General features: G+C 45.7%; 1 protein-coding gene across 1 annotated transcript; it reads right to left on the minus strand.

Annotated features, from left to right (window-relative positions):
• Window positions 1–1,483: 1,483 nt before the first annotated feature.
• TRADD (TNFRSF1A associated via death domain) lies at window positions 1,484–20,138 on the minus strand. The gene is made up of 5 exons (XM_008166901.4): window positions 19,858–20,138; window positions 14,330–14,480; window positions 9,825–10,102; window positions 6,958–7,150; window positions 1,484–3,205 (listed from the first exon to the last, which is right to left on the minus strand). The coding sequence occupies exons 2-5, from the start codon at window positions 14,469–14,471 to the stop codon at window positions 2,895–2,897; spliced, it is 924 nt and encodes a 307-aa protein (XP_008165123.1). The 5' UTR covers window positions 14,472–14,480; window positions 19,858–20,138; the 3' UTR covers window positions 1,484–2,894.
• Window positions 20,139–21,462: the final 1,324 nt, after the last annotated feature.

Genomic DNA, 21,462 nt, shown 5'->3' on the forward strand with positions numbered 1-21,462 from the left:
TTCTAGAAGGAATGATTGATGAAAAGATACTAGGACATACAGCCATTCCCAGGGATCCTAACCCACTATGCATACTCCTGACAGCACCATTATGTCATGCCACTGGAAAACCCTCTTACTTCACCTCTCTGAAAGAGGACACCTGTGAATGCTATTAAAAATGATGTTATCCTACATGCGCTGCCAAGAATTCTAACACTAATGCACTTTTGAGAGGAAATCTGTGAGTAAGAGGGAACACACATGACTAGCACTGACAGAGGAATAAAAAGCACAGGGATGATAAATTAATGCATGCTCTATCATGGATGTAAAATGGCAACAGCAATGAAAAAAATCAGACTTAAGGTGGACTCTGAGGAATAGAAGGGTAGATTTTTTGACTGCAGAGTCTTGGCAAAGTTTTTCTCTCCAGAGGGGCTAGCGCTGATCTGAGTAGAAGACTGTGCATGCAGTTAAGTAAGACTACCGACTAATAGCTTAGGAATGTTAGATTAAAAAGTGACAGGACAGCATGTATATTGTCTTGTCTTCTAAGAACCATTAGTGTAAAATGCAATTGCAAAATAGATATAAAAAATGATTTTCCAGTTTGTGCTCGTTAAAATGCCCTTCGTCAAATGGCTTGTTGTAACATCAGTTCTCCTGCCAGGGACCAGTAGGACTGCTGACTGCCTTAGTGGAGATGGGCCCAAAATGAGGTTCCAGTCCTGCTCCCTTTGAAGCCAATTGCAAAAGAATGGGAGCAGCATCGTACCCTAAAATCCCATATCCAGATTTTATACTTCACATATCCTCTTGGGATTAGCAAACCCTGCGTGTGAACACTCATGATCGTGGGAATTTGGAATTGGATCCAAAGGCAAACTGTCTCAGGTACCAATTGAGTGGTCAGGCTCAGCTTGTTCTAGACCAGGAGTGGCCAATCTGTGTCTCCGGAGCCACATGCGGCTCTTCAGAAGTTAATATGCGGCTCCTTGTACAGGCACCGACTCCGGGGCTGGAGCTACAGGAGCCAACTTTCCAATGTGCCGGGGGATGGGGGGCTCACTGCTCAACCCCTGGCTCTGCCACAGGCCCTGCCCCCACTCCACCTCTTCCCGCCCCCTCCCCTGAGCCTGCCGTGCCCTCGCTCCTCCCCCCTGAGCCTCCTGCATGCCACGAAACAGCTGATCGGGAGGTGCAGGGAGGGAGGGGGAGGTGCTGATTGGTGGGGCTGCTGGTGGGTGGGAGGCGCTGGGAGTGGGGTGGGGGAGCTGAAGGGGGGCTGCTGACGTATTACTGGGGCTCTTTGGCAATGTACATTGGTAAATTCGGCTCCTGCTCAGGTTGGCCACCCCCGTTCTAGGCACTCGGATGCCACCGTGACAAACATAGTATCATTCTAGCAGGCGGGAGCGGTATTCCCGGGAACTCTGATTTGAACCTACATCTGGATCCCAGGGCTGAGCGCTTCCTGATCAGGGAATTTCTTTGTCTCAGCCAAAGGTTACAGAAGTGCTTTATAGGAATAGGATGAAACATGAAATGGTTTAAAAGGACGTCCGCTCTTGCCCGTTGGAGAAGCACTGCCCTTGCGAGGGAGAGCAAGCAACTTGACATGAGTACACGCACTGGCAGATCCACCCTCCCCGCAAAATCTGAAATGTCCCCCAAGGGACTGTCTGCTATTCCGGGACCATTTCCAGAGGGGGAAGGCTAGATGGAGTCAAGAAAAGGCCTACAAATAAGTGAAAACTGGCCAGGATGCCACAAGAAACCTGCCGCAGGAAAGCAAGCTGGATGATGATGTTTACATGATACGTGTCTGCTTAGGCTCACTTATATGTGGCTGTGTATTTCCTTATAGGCTAAGGCACAAACTCTGCTCTTGTTACAGCCTGGGCACACCTACTGAAGCCAGTGGGGGTTGTCATGATCTAACTGAGAGCAGAAGTTGACCCTACTTCTTTTGTTGTACTTTCCCAAACTTTACACTTGAAATCCGGAGTATGTGACGTGGGCACCACTGGTTCCTGGCTGTCTCAGAATCTCAGCATGCCCAAGAAAGAGGCCGTGCAAATCCTGACTCTCCTGGTATATGATGTCCCAGAGTGCTGCATTCTGGGGCCTCTCTAGCCAAGCCAAGGCCAGTTTTTAAAGAGAGCCAGTGGTGTGATGAATGGACCTTGCAACCTGCTTAGCGGCATCACTCAGCACGTGGGTAGGGGCTTGAGTTGGTTTTGACGTTGCAGTACACCTTTAAGAAGAGTTCATCTGCCCTTCCTGCTCATTTACCACCTGCAGTTTGTTCCATTGCAGCTGTTTGCTGCATGGAGAATTGAAACTTTCTTCCAGTAACAAAGATGCCTTCAGGTGGGAAGAGAAAGGAAAGAGCAGACAAGCTTTTTAGCGGGGGAGTTACTGTTTTCATAAAATGTCCTTATTTGTGAAGAATAAAGGTGGGGGGGGGGAATACCCCTCCAAGTGGGTACTATATTCAATGAGCAGAATTTTTTCTAAGCACCTGGAGAATGTTTCCCAAAGGACTTTCCTGAGACCGCAGTTGCTCTTTAACATTCCCCATGTTGACACAGTCCGTAGGCATGGGCTGTGGCATTGTTAGGTGCATTGCAACATGTTGCCGCAGGGGGTAGTGACTGGGAGCCAGTTGGAAGCTATTCTCCCCAGCCTGTAAACAGCACTGTCTCCTGGCAATGAAGTGGGTCAGCACTGTAGTAATTCAGTACCCAGGCTGACTTTGTAAATGCACAGCGGCTTTTCCTTGGGCATTCTCCGCTAGTAGGATACCATGGTGGTTAACTGAGCTTGGCATTCCTGGGAGGCCGGCAAGAGTCTTGGAAACTGTCTGAAACAGGCAAGATCCAAGTTCCACTGGCATCTCCATCCCTGGTCTATGACGTGTCGTTTTCACTAGGGTGGAGGCCCAGGAGTTCCTCTGCTAAGGTTATGAGACTGTTTTCCTCCAGGGCTGCAATCAGCCTCTGTAACGTGGCTCTCTTGCCCTCCGACTGGATAAACTTGAGAAGGAGCTGGTACGCTTGCTCATACAATCCCTCTCGGTCATATTCGTGGGCCAAGTTGTCAATGACAGGATCCCGAAGGGCACGGCAGTTCTTCTGCAAAGACCTACCCACCTGCTTCCATTTCTTCGACACGAGCTTGGCAAATTTTTGATGGTCATCTGGCGTGAGTGTTCTGTTGGCTTAAAGGGAACACAAAGTGCTTAACACGTTGGGGTCCCAGTTCATCACTGCACTGGCACAACACAATGCCATGTTCAAGTCTACATAATATTTTGTGAAGCAGAGACCTCAGTATGGTGAATGCCCCCAAAGGACAAAACTTAGCATGTGTGTAATGTATTAAACTCTATCCTAGAGTTGTACCCACCCTTTGTTAGCTGGAGTTTTTACTAACTCGCTCCTGGGACAGCACTATAAATAAATATCCCATCTCCTAGAACTGGAATGGACCTTGAAAGGTCATCGAGTCCAGCCCCCTGCCTTCACTAGCAGGACCAAGTACTGATTTTTGCCCCAGATCCCTAAGTGGCCCCCTCAAGGACTGAGCTCACAGCCCTGGGTTTAGCAGGCCAATGCTCAAACCACTGAGCTATCCCTCCCCCTCATACCACACCCTGACAGTGTTAAATTTAAAGGGGGAAATTCTGCATGAAGAGAGCGTTATGCACAGAGATCTGTGCTCACTGAAAATACATCCAAATCAGCATATATGGGGGAAGGGAAGCCATGACAGCTGAACTGATCTGCCTTAATCAATCCACAATGCTGATACTGTGACCAACTTCCCCATACCCGCCAGGGTAAAAAGCCAGCTGATTCCAGTTATACATTTCAGATTTTGAAATCACTGCCATAGAAATTTGTTCATAACAGATTCTTACATTAGTGCTAATCCACCATTTGGTATCTGTGATCATGGGGATCTCTATAAGCGCGGTGTATCATTGCTCTTAGCATTTCTTAGCAGCCTTTCATATGTACCTTTGGTTGTAATAGAAAATATAAAGGGATGCTGCTGTTTGTGGCGCTATTAGCAGACCTGATATAATTTGTATATGTTTCTGATTCATCCTGAATGTTGATTTTAAATGAAGTATAAGTGTTTCACTATCAGCAGAGGAGTCATTACCGTTGAGAATCGCTTCTTCCCGCGCCCTGTCTGGGAATATCAGAGGTCATGTCCTAGGTAACTTAGATCTACAGGTAGTGACTATGTGAGGAGAGCAGGGTGCATGTTTTACAAAGACTGCTGAGCAGGGAAGGGTTTGAGTCCACAATTTATACTAATGAACATTCCGCATCCATTCATTCCAAAGGACAGTGCTATCTTCACTAAGTGGCAATTATTAATAATTATTTGCGACTGTTAAAATGTGCCATCTTCTGGTTTCGGGCATCTAGCACCCGCTATCAAGACTAGAGGATAGTGACCTATGTCCGGCAGGGAGTTTGTACTTGATAAAGACCTTTCCAGCTTGATGTCCAAGGCAGCCATGTGTTTAGAGCACCCCCATGAGGCCAGTCCTGGCTACACATATTGTTAAGCTGTCTCCCACTGGAGCGGAACCATACGTTTGTTTGATGGGGTTTACTTTTCTCTTAGATGTTCCCCTTTACCTTTTGCTCTCAGCCCTTGCCCTTTTAAAACCCTCAGGCTCTTATTTCTGATCTTTTTCTCTGTTCCTTTTCAAAACACTCTCAATTTCCTTCTATAGCTGTTGACTCCTGAAATAGTGAATCAGGGAGGGCAGATCCCACCCTGCTTTTTACCTGTAAAATCCTTATATGGGGCTAAATCATACAATGAACAATGACCCAGGTGGGCTCTGCTGTGCACCCCACAAACCCATATTGCAGTTTGAGACCATTCAAAAATCTCTCTGCTCAGGAGAGGGCCTAGACTGGAACAGCTGGGGTGTAGCAGCTCACAGTTGGGGTACAGTGGCAGAGCTGTGAGGGGAAACCTGGATGGTTATCTGCCCAATCAGTGCCATTAGTCCCTCATTTTCAGGGGCCCTAACTTCATGCATGGGTTTGTCTCTGAAAATGGAAGCATCTTCCTCTTACTTTGCCATTCAGGGCACGGCTACACTAGAGCGTTTACAGCGGTGCCCCTGTAAGCTCTCGAATGTAGCTGCTCTAAGGCGATGGGAGAGAGCTTCTCCATTGGCTAACCTACTCCAGCCCATGCAAGGGGAGAAGCTGTCCACGCTGGCGCTTATGTCAGGGTAATTTATGTCGCTCACGGGGGTGATTTATTCCTATTCCCAGAGCTAAGATAGGCCCCTGACTGACCTCACTTGCGTGTTGCAGAGGAAAATCCAGTCTGTTTTTCGTTCAGTCTTTTTCTGCTGCTGCAAGTGTGACCCGGAGTTACAGCACTGATGAGTTTAAAGCACCCAAGAGTCTGGGTGGGCTATAAACCCTCCTGCTTCAGGGCATAAGCATCAGGGAAGGCCATGGCTGGAGATGGGACACTGGCTGGCACGGGCCAGGGCTCCAAGGTGGCACAAGCATTCTCTCTCTCGCGCTCTGTCTCTGAGGTGCTTGGCTGCCTGATTCCTGTGCATTTGCTCAGGGTCCAGCTGATCACTATCTGGGAGACTGGGAAGGAATTTTCCCCCAACTCAGATGGACAGTGACTGGTGGATTTTCACCTTCCTCTGCAGTGTGGATGTGCAGGTCATTTGCCAGGATTATCTGGGTACCTCTCACTGAATCATTTCCCTCCTATTGTGGGGGCCTTGGGCACTGTTCTCTGCCTGTAGCACGGAATAGTCTGGTCTCCTGTGGGCTGTGATACTTTGGTCTCATTGCAGTTATTGGATTTAGTGTGTGGCTGCTGACATGTGGTACACAGGCAGGGGCAGCTCCAGGCACCAGCGCACCAAGCGCGTGCCTGGGGCGGCAAGCCGCGGGGGGTGGCCTGCCAGTCACCATGAGGGCAGCAGTCAGGCTGCCTTCGGTGGCATGCCTGCGGGAGGTCCGCCGGTCCCACGGGTTTGGCGGCAATTTGGTGGCAGGTACGCCGAAGGTGCAGGACCAGTGGACCTCCCGCAGGCATACTGCCGAATCCGCATTACCAGCGGACCTCCTGCAGGCATGCCGCCGAAAGCCGCCTGACTGCCGTGCTTGGGGCAGCAAAATACATAGAGCCACCCCTGTACAGGTCAGGTTAGATGACCTAGTGGTCTCTTCTGGCCTTTAACTCTGACTATAAACCAGCCTCTCATTAATGGGGTTGGGAAAAACCTTTCCCTCAGGGTAAATTATATCCCACAACTGCCTACTGTGGGGTTTCGTGCGCCTTCCTCTGAGGGTATGTCTAGGCAGCAGTCAGGAGCTGTGATTGCAGCATGAGTTAGCTGAAATAACAAGAGCAGTGTAGATGCGATGGCACAAACTAGCTGCCCAATATGTCCTGGGTTGGACTGTCCTCGAGTGGCCGGCCCATGCTGCTGTTTTTAACAAGCTAGCTCCATCAAAGCTAGCCGGGTATGGCTACAATCATACCTCCGGACTACAATGTAGACATACCCTGCAGCGCCTGGTCTGGTCGCAGTCAGAAACTGGGGACTGCCTGGGTCTGACCCAGTATGGCAACTCCTATGTTCCTATGATCATAATTTGGGCAATTCTATTCTTGACTCATCCGGGACCCGTCCTTGGTTCTCTAAGCTTTCTCCTTTCTGGGGTTTGAAGAGCGAAAGACCCACAGCTTTAAGATTCTGACAGCTTGGTTCTAACCACTCATAGAATCATAGAATATCAGGGTTGAAGGGACCTCAGGAGGTCATCTAGTCCAACCCCCTGCTCAAAGCAGGACCAATCCCCAACTAAATCATCCCAGCCAGGGCTTTGTCAAGCCGGGCCTTAAAAACCTCCAAGGAAGGAGATTCCACCACCTCCCTAGGTAACGCATTCCACTCACCAAATTGTTGTTCCTGAAAGATGAAGGTGGCTCCTGAGGGCAGAGAGCTCCCCCCTGAACAATAAGGCAGAGATGAGGAGTTCAAAGAGTTGTGGTTGTTTGAAGGGGCCGTGTTGTTGCTCTCCTGTCGACAAGTCAGGCTCCTGAAAGATTCCTCCAGCTCGGCAATTTCCTCATCCCTCAGGCGGTCGGGCTGTAAGGCAAATAGTGCCAGTCATTGGTGGTGCAGTCTCCTTCTCACGAAGTTGTCAGATCAATACCGGATGCCTTTCTGAAAGACATGCTTTGCCTAACACAAGTTACTGGGCTCAATACAGTTGTAACTGGATGAAATCTATGGCCTGATATACTGGAGGACAGACTAGATGATCTAATAGTCCCTTATGGGTTTACAGTCTATGAATTTGCACTAAATAATCTTCATTTTTAAAAGGCTCTTTTCTCCCCAAACTTTCCCCTATCCTATTTTTCCACCGACACAGGTTCAATAAATAAATCATAAAGTGGAGGGAAGCTCATTACTGATAGTTACTTGTATTCTAGGAGCACCAGAACTCCAGTCTCCACTGAAAGTCTATGTTGACTTGCAACAGTTGAGGATCTGGCTCAAAGAATAAGTGGCAGACCTGGGAAAACAGGCCAGGAATAGAGCGGGCTGCATCTCCGAATTTGTTTCATGGGTAACGTCGACACATCAAAATTTATTTTTTGTTCTGAACCGGAACGAAAACAAACATTTTTTGAAATTTCTCGTGAAACAGAATTTCCAAATAATTGTGATTGAGGCAAACTTTTGTTTCAAAATGGCAAAATTTCATTTCCAAATTTATTTTAATTTACTTTTTCATTTGTATGTTATTTTTTGTTAATTTTCCATTATTTCATACCGTGTCAGAAGTCACTACTACTACTACTGACATGTCATGATACGTTGTTCGCAGTGTGATAGTAGCCATGTTGGTCCCAGGATATGAGACAGACGAGGAAGGTGAGGGAATATCTTTTATTGGACCAACTTCTGTTGGTGGGAGAAACAAGCTTTTGTACTCTGCAGAACTGTTCTTCAGTTCTCTTTCATTTTCTTCAGGACCTCAACCACCTATTGTCATAATAGGAGATAATATAATAGCTGAAATATTCTATTTTATTTTAAAAATCATTAAGGGCAGCAGCTACTTATTACTGACTGAATCATATTGTCTAGTCTAGACCAAAGTGCTTCCTGTATGTATTATAATGAAACAGTGTGGCACTCTGGCAAAAAAACCAGAGTTAACCAGGAGTTCGGACTCCCAGTGCCCTACTTCAACCACTAGGCTACACATTAGAGTGAAGATTAGTCACTACATGAGTCTTTCCTTTTAGCTAATGGTCCTTTGTACCATGTAGGTACAAACACACAGGTGAGAGCATGCTCTGCTGCTGGGTTTTTCAGATTTACACCAATTGAGTCAGTTTGAGTCAGGTTTGCGAGCAGAGAATGAGTCCATCTTTTCTTGGCTTGTCTGCGAATTCAGCAAAAAGACCAGGAAAGGAGCAGCAGGCAAAAACTGACAAGATGCATAATATAGCCTCTTGTTATCTCCCATAATGACATGTTTGCCTTTCATTTCCTTGCAAAAAAGCAATCCAGCGATGTATCCCACGCGCCTCCTCCCCCACCCCCCATAGGTACAATAGGTATCTGTTTTTTGGGATAGTGAAAATGTTTAGTAGCTACCATTTTGAGCTAGTCCAAATTAAATTCCAGGTGAAACAAGCATCTAAAGGAAGCACAGAGGCAAGGAACAGGAGACTGAATACAATTATTTAATCTATTTCAGAGGCTCTATACTCTAGTGAGCTAAGAAGATCCCAAGACAGCAGCCTCTATTATCATTAGCAAGGTTTGGAAACTATTCAGGAAGGCTGAGCAATAATTTGCCAGACCATTAAAGCCAGTTGCTGGTATGACGCATGTAAAACTTGCATCTCTCTCAACTGGATGGGGTCCACATCAAGGATAGCAGCCTACTACTGTTACCAGCTCAGGTTTTAGAGGTCTGGGTCCTGGTGCTGAAGGTCCCAGTTCAAACCATGCTGACAACCTGTGATTTATAGTGGTTGTGCTTGCCCCAGTTTTTAGGAGTTGCTCCAAACGCTACTTTCAAAAGAGATGTAGGGGAGGCAAAAGCAACATCGGGAAAGATGGTCTCACGAGTGTAACACGGCACTGCTGGGCTTTCTTACTGATTCACTTATGTGACAATTCAGCCTTGTTTGTGCCTCAGTTTACCCTCCATACACAGGGTATACTAGACTTTCCTGCCTTACAGCAGTGCTGAGCTTTAATAGATGCTTGTTCAGCACTTTGAGACCCCGAGATCTAGAGAAGTGCCAAGTATTACATGCAAAATATGTAATATTCTCGCTGTCATTTATTTATCTTCAGTACTTACCTGGCCCTCATTGCCATAACGTCTGAGCTCCTCACAGCCTTTCATGTATTTACCTCATGGCACCCTTGTGTGGTTGGGCAGTGCTATTATCCCCATTGTCCAGATGGGAAACTGAGGCACAAGAGAGGCTAACAGCTAGATTTTTAAAGGTATTTAAGTGCCTCGTGGCATTTTCAAAAGCACCTAACTTTTGAAAAATGTCACTAAACTCCCACTGATTTCAATGGGAGTTAGGCACTTAGGCACTGCTGAAAATCCCACTAGGCACCTACCTGCATCTTTAGGTCCTAAGTATCTTTATATATTTGGCCTTAAGTGACTTGCCCGGGATCACACAGGAAATAAATGGCAAAACAGGGACTTGAAGCCAGGTCCTCTATGTCCCAGCCTAGGGCCCTAACCACCAGACCATCCTTCCTTCTAATGTACCTTTTCTTTGTAGATACAGTCCAAACAGCGCTCCTCCTCGTTCAGCATGTGGTCCAGCTGCTCGCTGCCAGCCTTCAGCTCCACTTGAACAGGTACGGCTGTCATTGACAGGGTGACTTGGAGGTGCTTCTGGAGAGACTCCCGGAACAGCCCGGCCCGGTAGCTCCGAAGGAATTTGCGGCAGTTCTCTCGTACGCAGAATTTAAGCTGGATAATCAGATGTGGCTCACTGCAGTGCACTTTGAGCATGTCGACGCCATGCAGACTGCCTGTGGAATCTGGCACAGAATGGCAGGCAGTGTCAGTTTCTTGCCATGAAACAGATTGTCACCATGAACTCTGCCCGGGTGGGGACTCACTGTATGTCTCCTCGAACTTTTGGTGACAGACCTGTGCCTGGACAGCCTTTCTCTGTGTTTTTGTTTGACTGTATTATTAATTATTCTGGGTTGGGGAGCTTGTATTTGAAAGTGGGAGGAAAGAGGTAAGCTTTAACTGACCATGTACTATGCATGCAACCCATTTGAACGGAAGTATTCAGTCCAAATTATCCCACAGCTGAATCTGTTAGCGATTCATTAATATTGCAGTTCACAGACAGGGGAGTTATTTGACTCCCTGCAATAGGGAGAGACCATTCATTATATCTAATGTAGAATGCAGGGTGCCCTCTGGTGCTTTGTCTCCACCAGCACAGTTACCCAGTCCTAACAGCAGGGGTCAGCAGTGGGAGAAATAAATTTGCTGAAAACAGAGGCACTGCAATCAGCCAGGAAATCAAGTGTAACAATGCTATGTGCTCAGTTTGTCCTATTTGCAGTTAAACCATCCATAGACAGCTACACTGGGTGTCAGCAACAGGTAATTCTGCTGGTGTCACAAGCCCAGCGGGAGAAACTAACTATGCTAAACTGATGAATTAACTTTAAGCTCTAACTACGGGGCAGGTAGACTTGACCCAGAGGAGATTAAAGAGGGAGTGTTCCTCTCTCATATGGCCAGACTGCTGTGGAGATAAAGGTATAGGTGAGATCCCACAGAGCATTTTACCTGTCAGCTTCCTGCTTGCAACCCCAATCCTCCTTCAGCTTTGCCTACACTAGGAAGGGTTTGCCAGTATTGCTATTCGATATGACTGGCATCACCAGTCTAGTGTACACCAGTTCCCTGAACAAAATAAGCTATACCAGCAAAAAGACTTTGTCAGAATAACCATGTCCACTCTAGGGCTATTGCCAGTATAGAAATGTCATTAAAAATCACCCACCGAAGTGACACTGCTGTATTGGCAAAAGTTTCTAATGTAGACCAACCCTTAGTAAGGTTTCAGTCGTGCACCTTCTGTGAAATTATCCTTTTATCCTCTTGTTCTCTCTCTTGTGTTTGTCTTCATACATAGTGGCTGAGATTTTGGAACTGTGTCCAGATCCCTAAGGGCAGCTCTGAAGATAAACGCTATATCTAAACCCTATATAGATATACCCTATATCTAAAACCTCTCTGTCTGAGGCTTTGTCTTTACTGCAAACAGATGTGTCTCTTAACTCGATGTAAAATCCTAATGGAGACAAGGCAAGGATATTTTTTACCTCAATGTAGTTAGCCAAAGTCAACTCCCTCCCTCGCCCACCTCTCAATTGATTTCAATCAGCTATATTGAGATAACAAATATCTGTGCTGGGTCTCGGGTCAACAGCCTATGTCCTATGTCAAAGTGGATCTGTTTGTGCCTCATTAGTCCAGAGCACTTGAGTTCAGCCCAGCACCTCTAGGATCTCTTTGTTTTACGTGTAGAACGAGGCTTTTGCCCTGCTGGGATGTACCATGGAGATCCTTTATGCATTTCAGGTTGCATCACAAGGCCAAGTTTGGAACAGATGTAAGACTGGGCATTTGGGGAGAGAGGCATTTGAATTTGCTGTTATTACTGATAAATAAATGCCCTTTGCCCCGTATCTCTGCCTTCTCATTCCATTTATCAGGAGTACAAAGAGGTTGATTCAACTGAAGTTTGCCCAAGAGTTTGATCTGGGTAAGCAGGTACTGTACAAACACAGAGAGTCGTCATGAACTGCGTACAAGTTATCTTTATGGCGGTTGCGTGGGAGATGACTTTGTGCTTATCTGCTCTGAATACCCAGGTCTCATTCCCTCTTTAGGTCTGGCTGTGCAGTGCAGAATGTAGTGCTGTTAATACAGAAATGGGCAGAGCTCTTGTTCACATATATAGCCAGTACAATCTGGATGCTTTGCCCCGCCTTAGTTAAGCCACAAACCTGGCCTAACCAGGCAATCAAGCCAGGTTGTTTGCTGCTCTGTGTTGCTGGAGAAGCACAAAGCATTTGGGGCGCGCCAATGAATCTGGCCTGAGATTGTTAGATTGGTGAGAAAAGGCAGGTTGTAGTTATAGAAACCCAGTTAAAGGACACACTGGAGAGTTGGTTGTACAGTAAATGATTGACACTAAGATGTTTGTTCTGGGGAGAGAAAACAAATGTGACAGCTGGTTTAAATTGTTGTTACCCAGGGAGTCAATAGGTTGCGAAGGATCACAGCTGAGATGCTTCTGCCGTTTGTAGCGCCAATCCTGTGTTGGTGTAAAAGGGCTCAACTCCACCGGAGCCAATGTAACTGTGCCCTTATACCAACAAGGGATTCGGCTCAATATGTTTGATAAAAGGAAGCCAATAGCAAATTATCGGTCATTTGCTCCAGGTGTTTTTTCACTGGTAATTTTTCCCATATCCAGAATTTCCCACCCTTGACAAGTCTCGTTTTCTAATGCAGGGTAAGTGAGGTTTCATCACTGGGCTGCAATTGTGAACCCAGGAATAAAAAGTCGGGTCAGCGGTTGTAGCCAGCTGCTCTGGTCTACGGAAAGGAAAAGTTAGACTGGACCAAATTCCTCTCTGTTGAAACTCCACTGACATTGGACGGGGCTAAAATTGTCCTGTCTTGGTTTCTATGATTGTTCAAAAAAAATAATAATCTGGACTCTAAGCAATTTGCTAACTTTGTGATCCAAGTGTCAAAGATAATGATTTGGAACCTGAGAATAGTGGCGATCTCTTCCCTCTGGTATATCAACAGCTAAGATACTGGGAAGGGTGGTCATATGAGAGGAAGGATGGTTTTGTGGCTTAGGCACTGGATTGGAGCTGGGTTCCATTCCCCACTCAGCCACAACCCTTACGGCTCAATCCTGCAAGGTGCTCTGCTTTCTGATCCTGCTCCAGCAAAACACTTGTGAGCAGATGCTTAATTTTAAGCATGTGAGTAGCCCCATTGGAGTCCTAATCTCTCAGTGCACTAATTTCCCATCTGTGAAATGAGACGAATGCTTCCTTTCTCCCACCCGTTGTGTCTTGTCTATTAGACAGTCCCTTCCCTGAAGAGTTTCCAATTTCTTCCTATGTGTCTATACAAAACATAACTCAATGGCAACCAATCTCGTTTGGGCCCTCTGGGTGCTATTGTAGCACAAATAATTTATTAATAATCTATCCAGCGTGCACATGTCTAGGCCTGGTGCTATCAGTGCAGAATTCTGATTTAACCAGTGTGACATCAGTTTTACCTAGTGCTGCAATGAAAAGGAGAGAGAAGGATTCACTTTACTATTAGACCAGGGCCGGTGCAAGGAAGTTTCGCGCCCTAGGCGAAACTTCCACCTTGCGCCACCACCACCCCCGCTAACCCCGCCCCTTGCGGCAGCTAACCACGCCCCCACCCCCCCACCAGAGGAGCCCCCCTCACAGCAGCTAACCCCGCCTGCCGTGGCAGCTAACCCAGCCCACCCACCTCTCACCCGGGGAAGCCGCCGCCCCCCCCCCCCCCGCCCAGGGAACCCCCCCACCTCTGTGGCAGCTAACCCCACCCGGGGAACCCCCCCCAGCTCACCTCCGCTCTGCTTCCTCTGTTGAGCACGCCGGTGCCGCTCTAATTCTCCTCCCCTCCCAGACTTGCGGCGCCGATTGGAGGAGAATTAGAGCAGGGGCTGTGTGCTCAGCAGAGGAGGGAGAGTGGAGGTGATCTGGGGCGGGGAGCGGTTCCCCTGTGCGTCCCCCTCCCCCCCATTACTGCAGGCGGCCCTCCCCGCGCCCCAGCTCACCTCCACTCCACCTCCTCGCCTGAGCAGGCTTTTAGGCGCCCTCAACCCCTAGGCGGCCGCCTAGTTCGCCTAGTGGTTGCACCGGCCCTGTATTGGACAGTAAGTCATCCAGTGGGTGCAAGGATTCTGATTGCCTCAGTGCTTGAATTCAAGCATTGGAGGATCATGGCTTGAATTTCTCTGTAAAAGCCCTAAGAAGTCTACAGTTTTCAATGAAATTAATAGGAAAGGATGGGACATGACCCATGAAATTGCAGTTAGATTCCTAAAAAATTCCCTGTGTTGTGAATCTGTCACCTTTCCCCAAGCACCAAAGCCCTTAAAAATTAATGGAGCAAGTAAAGAAATAAGACATTGTGACGTTTCCATTTGTATTCACTGCAATGACACATACCTGCTAAAGCCAACTTGAGGGCCTTGAATACGCTAGATTTCTGGTGGGAGCTTCCATAAAGAGAGGGCAGGACAATCTTCTCAGATGTCGACTGGAGGAATAGATAAGCGCTGCCAATCCAGAGATCAGAACTGTCTGCCATCCTCAGCACCTAAAATGCCAGGTATGTGAGCACGGTCTGTTCTGGCAGTCATGACACACACAAAGCACAGCAAAGCTTGTAACAAGGATGTTAGTCATAGGTGGTTTTGCTATAAGAGAAAAAACACTAAGCAGGGCCAATCCCCAGACAGATTTTTACCCCAGTTCCCTAAATGGCCCCCTCAAGGATTGAACTCACAACCCTGAGTTTAGCAGGCCAATGCACAAACCACTGAGCTATTGAATATTGTGCACTAAAGAAAGAGTCATTCAATATCCTACACTGAAGATTTCTAGTTCAGAGACACCTTGAGTTCAAAGGTGAGAACCTGCTGAGAATTCACCCATCAGGCCTCTAATGATCAGGTCTAATGAGCATGAGAGATGGTTGAACCCAGCTCCTTTCTTCTGCACAAAAAAATAAAAATCCAAATGTAAAATCCTGGCTCCATTGAAGGCACTGGGCAGGACGGTCATTGATTTCATTGGGAGCAGGATTTCACTTCAAGGCTTTAGATACTGCAAAGAGGAGGCTGGATTTGGTTCTTTGTACTCTCATCTCCACCATGAGAAACCTTCATCAGCATCATGCAGTGTCCTGAGCTCACACTGTTGGAGTCTGGCTCAGTGAATATAGCACTCTGAGTCCTGAAGGCAAACACTGCTAGGCTTGGCTAACCCACCAAGTCAGCCAGTTTGGAGAGCCCGCGTCAACTTTGCCCAGGGGATGAAACTGAACTGAGTTCTCTTTCAGCATGGCTGAACAACTGGAATGGGAGGAGGATGGGAATTTACTACTTTCCAATCTCATTCCCTGCTCCTCTGTTGTGACATTCTTATATCTTAAATCATTTACCACCGAACAGTTTCAATTAGAGAAATGTCTGATAAAAGGTCATGCAAAACAATCCCCTTAAAATAATCTTGAAATTCCCTGTGAGACTGGCACTAGGTTTGCATTTTGTAACTCTACATATGCTTCTTGCCACGGTCCTAGCTTTACAACGTGCCTTGCTGGGAAAGCCATTCAACGGCGGCAAGCTGTGGTGGGAGACCCAAGAGTCAGTCAAGCTCTCAGAAGGTGGGCTTCTATGAAGGTGCTTCTTAAATATAAATACAAAGGACTCCTCTCCAAAGCAAAACCAATTTAAGCCATGAACAATTGCATGACCTGGAATAGGAACCAGTTGCAGACTGCATGGCTTAACTGCTGAAGAACAAACCACAATTATCAGCAATGTTTTTATGAACACCAATCAGATAATATCAACCCCATGCAGAGAGGAAATTTGATATCTCTCCATCATTGTCAGGCACGGTCTCCTAAGTGAACCTGTGTCAGTTAAAATGAAGAAAACTTGGCAGTCAGAAGAGTAGATAAAGTGGCCAATTCATAGCTTCATCACATCAGCCTCGTGACACCTGGCAGAATTGGATGTTCCAGGTATTGGCATGTTGAGTCCTGCTCCAACCCCAACTGAGGTCAGTGGAAATACTGCCTCCACATCAGCGGGGGTCTGGATCAATCCCGAATGACACAACAGGCTCCCTCCTTTTGCACAGACCCTTTTATAAATGGGTGTAATTGTAGTTTGGGATCCTGTCTCCACACTGGTGTGTTTTGATCAGCATCACCAGGATACTTAGAAACGTTCCTTTTGCATTATGTTCTATCAGTCTTCCCCAGAGATGGCTGGTAGGTCTCGTATATAGTCAAATGATAAGACGGTTTAGTCCCACACCTTATTCATATCACTACTATAGCTTGGTTGGCTAATTCTAACATTAATACCAAAGACAAAAACATGCACCAAAACTTCCAGGCAAAACAATCCCCAAATCATAGGTGCTAGGGATGGAAAATTCCTAGCAGATCATCTAGTCCAGCCCCTGCCAATGCAGAAAGGAAACCTCAGCTACTGGAGAATGTGTATCTAATAATAACCTGATTGAGGCACACTGAACTTTTTGTTTTTTGTAGCTACTAGTTTAACTTTTTCTAACACACCAGGGATAGAACCTGGGACTCCAGAGCTGGGAGCATGAATATAGAGACGCTAAAGAGCCAGGTTTGCTAGCTGGGGGCTGTAAGAGCATCTTATCCTCTCTGGCTTGGGTGCATGGGGTGGGAGGGGAATGTACCACACACTAATCAGTAGGATACATACGCTCTCCAAGGCAAGGAGGGCAAGGACCATCTCTTAGCATGTGTTTGTACAAGGGTCCCCAACTGGGGCCTTCAGACACTGCTGAAATATAAATAACAACCAGTCCTGAGCAGGGCCGGCGCAACCCATTAGACGACCTAGGTGGTCGCCTAGGACACTACAATTTGGAGGGCGGCGACCGCGGCAGTATTTCAGTGGCGGGACCCTCCGCTGCCTCTGTGGGTGGTGACATTTTGGGGCGGGACCTTCCGCTGCCTAGGACGGCAGAAAAGCTGGTGACGCTCCTGGTCCTGAGATTGGTGCTGAAATATCTATTGATCTGTCTAGAGGTGCATATCTATGTGTATGTAGGATGGAAATTTCAGAACTGCCAGAGTGATTTAGGAGTCTAAATCCCAAGGACTTGTGTTCCTAAGTCACTTAGGTGCTTTTGAAAATGTCACCCAAAGAGAGACAGTTTCTTAGGCAACTAGGTATATGGAAGGGGAGAGAAAAGAAGAGTGTGATTTAAACTGCAGCGAAATAGGTCACCTTCCACATGAACAAAAAAAAAGAACTAAAATAAAAACCAAACAAAAACAAGATGCAGAAGGGGTGTGTGGTATCCTGACTAGAGTTGAACAATCAATAGATTTTTTGGTTCGGGGCTGAACTGGCAGTGGGGGGGGGGAGAGAGTGAATGGTTCAATTTAAACTGAAACGGAAGTAGTTCGGGGTTCGTTTCCAAACTGAAAAAATATTCATGCTGAGTCAACCGATTTAGTTCAACCCCAAAAAAAAATCAGTTTGGTGTTTTCTTCTGGGTGTTTTTTTTACTTTTTGGTTTCACTTTTAAAAATGAAACACATTTTAATGAACCACTCTTTAAAAACAAAAAGTCAAAACATTTCATTTGAAATGGTTGAAACCAGATCTGTTGACCTTTTTTTTTTTAATCATATATTTTTTCCAGCCCAAGCTATCTGTGGAATTCAGCTGGAATTTGCAAGTAGTTTTGTGCCCTGAAAAATGCATTTTTCAGCAGTTTTACAGTTAATCAAAAATATTCCCCCCACTCTAATCTTGGCGCTTTCCGCTGTCATTGACAGAACACGTACCCAGTTTTCTTTATGTTGGCTCTCAGCACGTGTCAGCTGGTGGGATTTTTAAACTTTCTCTTAGGTTGAGTTCAACCTAGGAGACAGTTTAAAAATCCCACCAGCTGACTTGTGCTGAGAGCCAACATAAAGAAAACTGGGTACTGGGAATTACACTGTACATGAGAAAAACAACTCTGAAGGTAAGCGGGACTTTGTCATCCCCTTGCATCTTTTTCACGGAACACACTTCCATGGCCAGAAAACTTATTAACAAGCATGGGTGGGTTTCTCAAAAGCGTTCCGTGTTGGCCCACCTGTGCTCTCAGTAATGTCATTTAGACTTCCGCCACTGAGCGCAAATAGAAGTCAAGCCAAAGCTGAGCGCTTTGAAAATCCCACCTGGTAGGTACACCTGTATAATATGTAATTCATCATCTTTCCTGCCTCATCTCTTACCTTTTGCATCTGTCACCTGTCAGTTCATACTTCTGAAAAAAACTAACACCGGCTGTCATTTTTAGTTTAAAGACCCAAGTTAGTTACCGAATTGAAATGATGCTAGCAGGGACTCAGTTCTCTGCTTTAGTCAGTTTCAATAGAGACCCATTCCAGGTATTATAACACATGATTTTTGACCTGAATTTTATCACACTGTGTTTCAGGACCGTAACTTATGTATCAAACTAGCTTATTTGCCTTTACTATTGTTGTACTATTGTAGCATCTAGTCCTGGACCAGGACCCCATTGTGCTAGGTGCTGTACAAACAGAACAAAAAGATGGTCCCTGATTAAAATGCAAACAGAAACATCATAGTTCTCCCTTTGATCTGAGAGTGAAGCCATTCACTTGGGGTAGTATTCCTGCTATGCGGCAGAATATTCCCTGTAGCAGGATGCCCTGTTAATAGCTTTCGCACAATGTAATAATCCAAACTTTCCATAATCCCAGCAAATGGCATAGTATCCCAACAGCTGGTATGAACAGTGAGTGGCATTTCATTTTCTAGGAGCTCCGCCAATGAAAATATTTTTAATCCTGTCTTGTTAATACACAGATTCAGGAAGGGAAAGGTAGCCATAACAGTTCCAGCAAACCTGTTAGGATCAGCAAAACAGTGCAGAATGGCTTATTAAAATCAGTGGGATTTGGCTTACTAATATGTGAAAAAATATAGTGTGGAAATAGGGTGGAGACTTCCTTCAGTAACACACGTTGACTTTAAAAAATCTCTATGAATTCAAGGGCCCCCGTGAAATGAGTTTGGGGAGTCTCGGCTTAGTTCCTAGTAAACCAGTGCCTGTCTCAGAAAGCCACCCCGCAGCTAGCATTGCTGGCCTGCCAGGAGGAAGCAAAGAACTGATTCCTGGAGACTGAGCCCCACCTCTTGCTACAAACAGCTGGTGGACACACGTTAAACAGGTTCTGGGGCTGCTCCGAGGCGTTTGCACTGGATTTGCTCATTCAATGCCAGTTCTGTAGAATGGACAAGATCCGGGGCTGTTAATTTGGCCCATTTTCACCAGCATTGATTTTCCTTGACTGAAAAGGTCAGTTGGTCAATATCACACCTGTGCAATACCTGCCTGTCACGCTTAATCTCTGGGCCAAATTCCCTGCGGCTGTAAATGAGTGCCACTCAGTTGACTTCCATAGCATTTCACCCACTTACACCAGCAGCTAATTTGGCCCTATATTTTATAGACAACAGACACAGCACCAGAAAGACTCGAGTCCCTGTGTCAGACTGATAGATCACAAAATATTTGTTTCAAAAGATGAAACTCTCTTTTTTTCCAAGGCCAGCAAGTTAGCCGACCGGCGGGTGACCCTGGAAAACGGCTTGTTCTGATTTGGTTTTGGTTTTATATTTTAATTTATGATTTCATAGGGGGGAAATTGAGCTAATTTTAAATTAAACACATTTGTAAAAACAAATTCCCCATTTGGTTGGGGGTCTCATGTGGCAAGTTTCACGTTGATGGAATTTGGGGGGGCGAAAGGGAAAGCTCTCTGAAGCCAGAACTTTCTTGGCAGCAGATTTTTCTTTGCAGCAAGCACAGCTGATTGATCAGAGCAAAACCACATTAAATGTCACGCCCACCAAAAAACCACCCTCCTAGAACTCATAGTAATTTACCTTGTCCAGACACCCCTTCTCACGCTTTCAGATGCCCTTCACTTCCGCCTCTGAGCACAGCAGCAGGGAAAGAGTCACTAAAAATTCCTCCTGGTCATGTGGCTTTACTGAGAGGCAGCTGAAGGCGAGAAACCAGCCCCCCAATTTAGCAGTGCTGTAATCCTAATACCAGTAGCAAGGACTTTAAGGACTTTAAGACAGAAAAGGGTAGATCTGGCATGATGGTAAGACACTGAGGCTCAGATCAAACTGTATGTCTGAGAAAGTACATTTTCCTGTGTGCTGGGGTTGTACCTCCCCTTCAGATTTAGGAATCAATGTTATTGGCCAGAGCGCTTGCCAGTCCTATGTGCCTGGGTTAGCAGTAGAAGGCTGTAACTGAGTGTGAAAGAAGGAATTGTCTGCTTTCATCAGATGACTCAGTGAACCAATCACGTGGGTTTAGGGTTGTCAGTTTAAGATCTCTTTGCTCTGATGTGAAATGGCTTTCCTGCCTCACAGTGAATGCAGAACTGTGTGCACCAACGTATAATCATTTATGTTCCTCATAAAAATATAACATACAAATCACACAAGGGAACTGTAGAAAAGGGCATCCCCTAGTCCTGCTCTTGAGCCCAATCATGCCCTCTTTGAAGAGCCACAAAAAATTACCAGGATTGTGAGAAATGCAAGCCCATTTGGGGGAAAGAAATTCCAGATGTTGAAGTTTTTATTTTCAAAGGGTTTGACGCGGACCCCTTATTTTTGTTTTAATTTTTCTTGAGTTTTTTTTTAAACCCTCCTGCAATTTTTGTATTAAACTGGTTATTGATATTTTGAGGAAAATATTGAAAAAGGTGCACACCTATTTTCAATGAAATTTTTCACTAAAAAGTGATTTGTCAACAAAATGTTAGCCATGTAAACAGACAGTTCCTGTCTGTCACTATATTCAGAAATCAAAAAGGAATATTAACATTTAGATGAATCTTGGGTGAAATAATGTCATTGTTTATATGTCTGTTTAAAGTTTGTGATGGACTGCCTAATGGCTACATTTCCATATGTTAATCTGTGCAGCTAATTACCGGTGATGCTTAGGAAATAGGTCTACTTCAAAGTTTCCAAAATTGCCTATTGTTCACCTGAGGACTCCGAGCTGTCAAAGAAGACCTGAAACTGTATAAGAATGTCTACAAAAAGAACAGGAGTACTTGTGTACATAAGTAATAAGTACATGCTTATTAGCTTATGCTCTAATAAATTTGTTAGTCTCTAAGGTGCCACAAGTACTCCTGTTCTTTTTGCGGATACAGAGTAACACGGCTGCTACTCTGAAACCTAAGAATGTCTAGGGTCCTGATCCTTTTTATCTCAGATGTGCTTGATGCTTCATGTAAGGGAAGCTTAAACCCAAGATTGAGATCTCTAGTCCTAATCTGGAATCACCCTATGAACATTGAACTATAAGCTATGGACTATTTCTGAAATAACTCTTTGCAACTACAAAGCTCACCATCTTTACTATGAATCTAATCTCAAGAACTGTACTCATGTCTGTATGTATACAGATCTTTTAACCAATACACTCTCTTTTCTTTTTTAATAAATTTTAGTTTAGTT

Source organism: Chrysemys picta, chromosome 14 (assembly GCF_011386835.1).
Source record: "Chrysemys picta bellii isolate R12L10 chromosome 14, ASM1138683v2, whole genome shotgun sequence".
NCBI lineage: Eukaryota > Metazoa > Chordata > Testudines > Emydidae > Chrysemys > Chrysemys picta.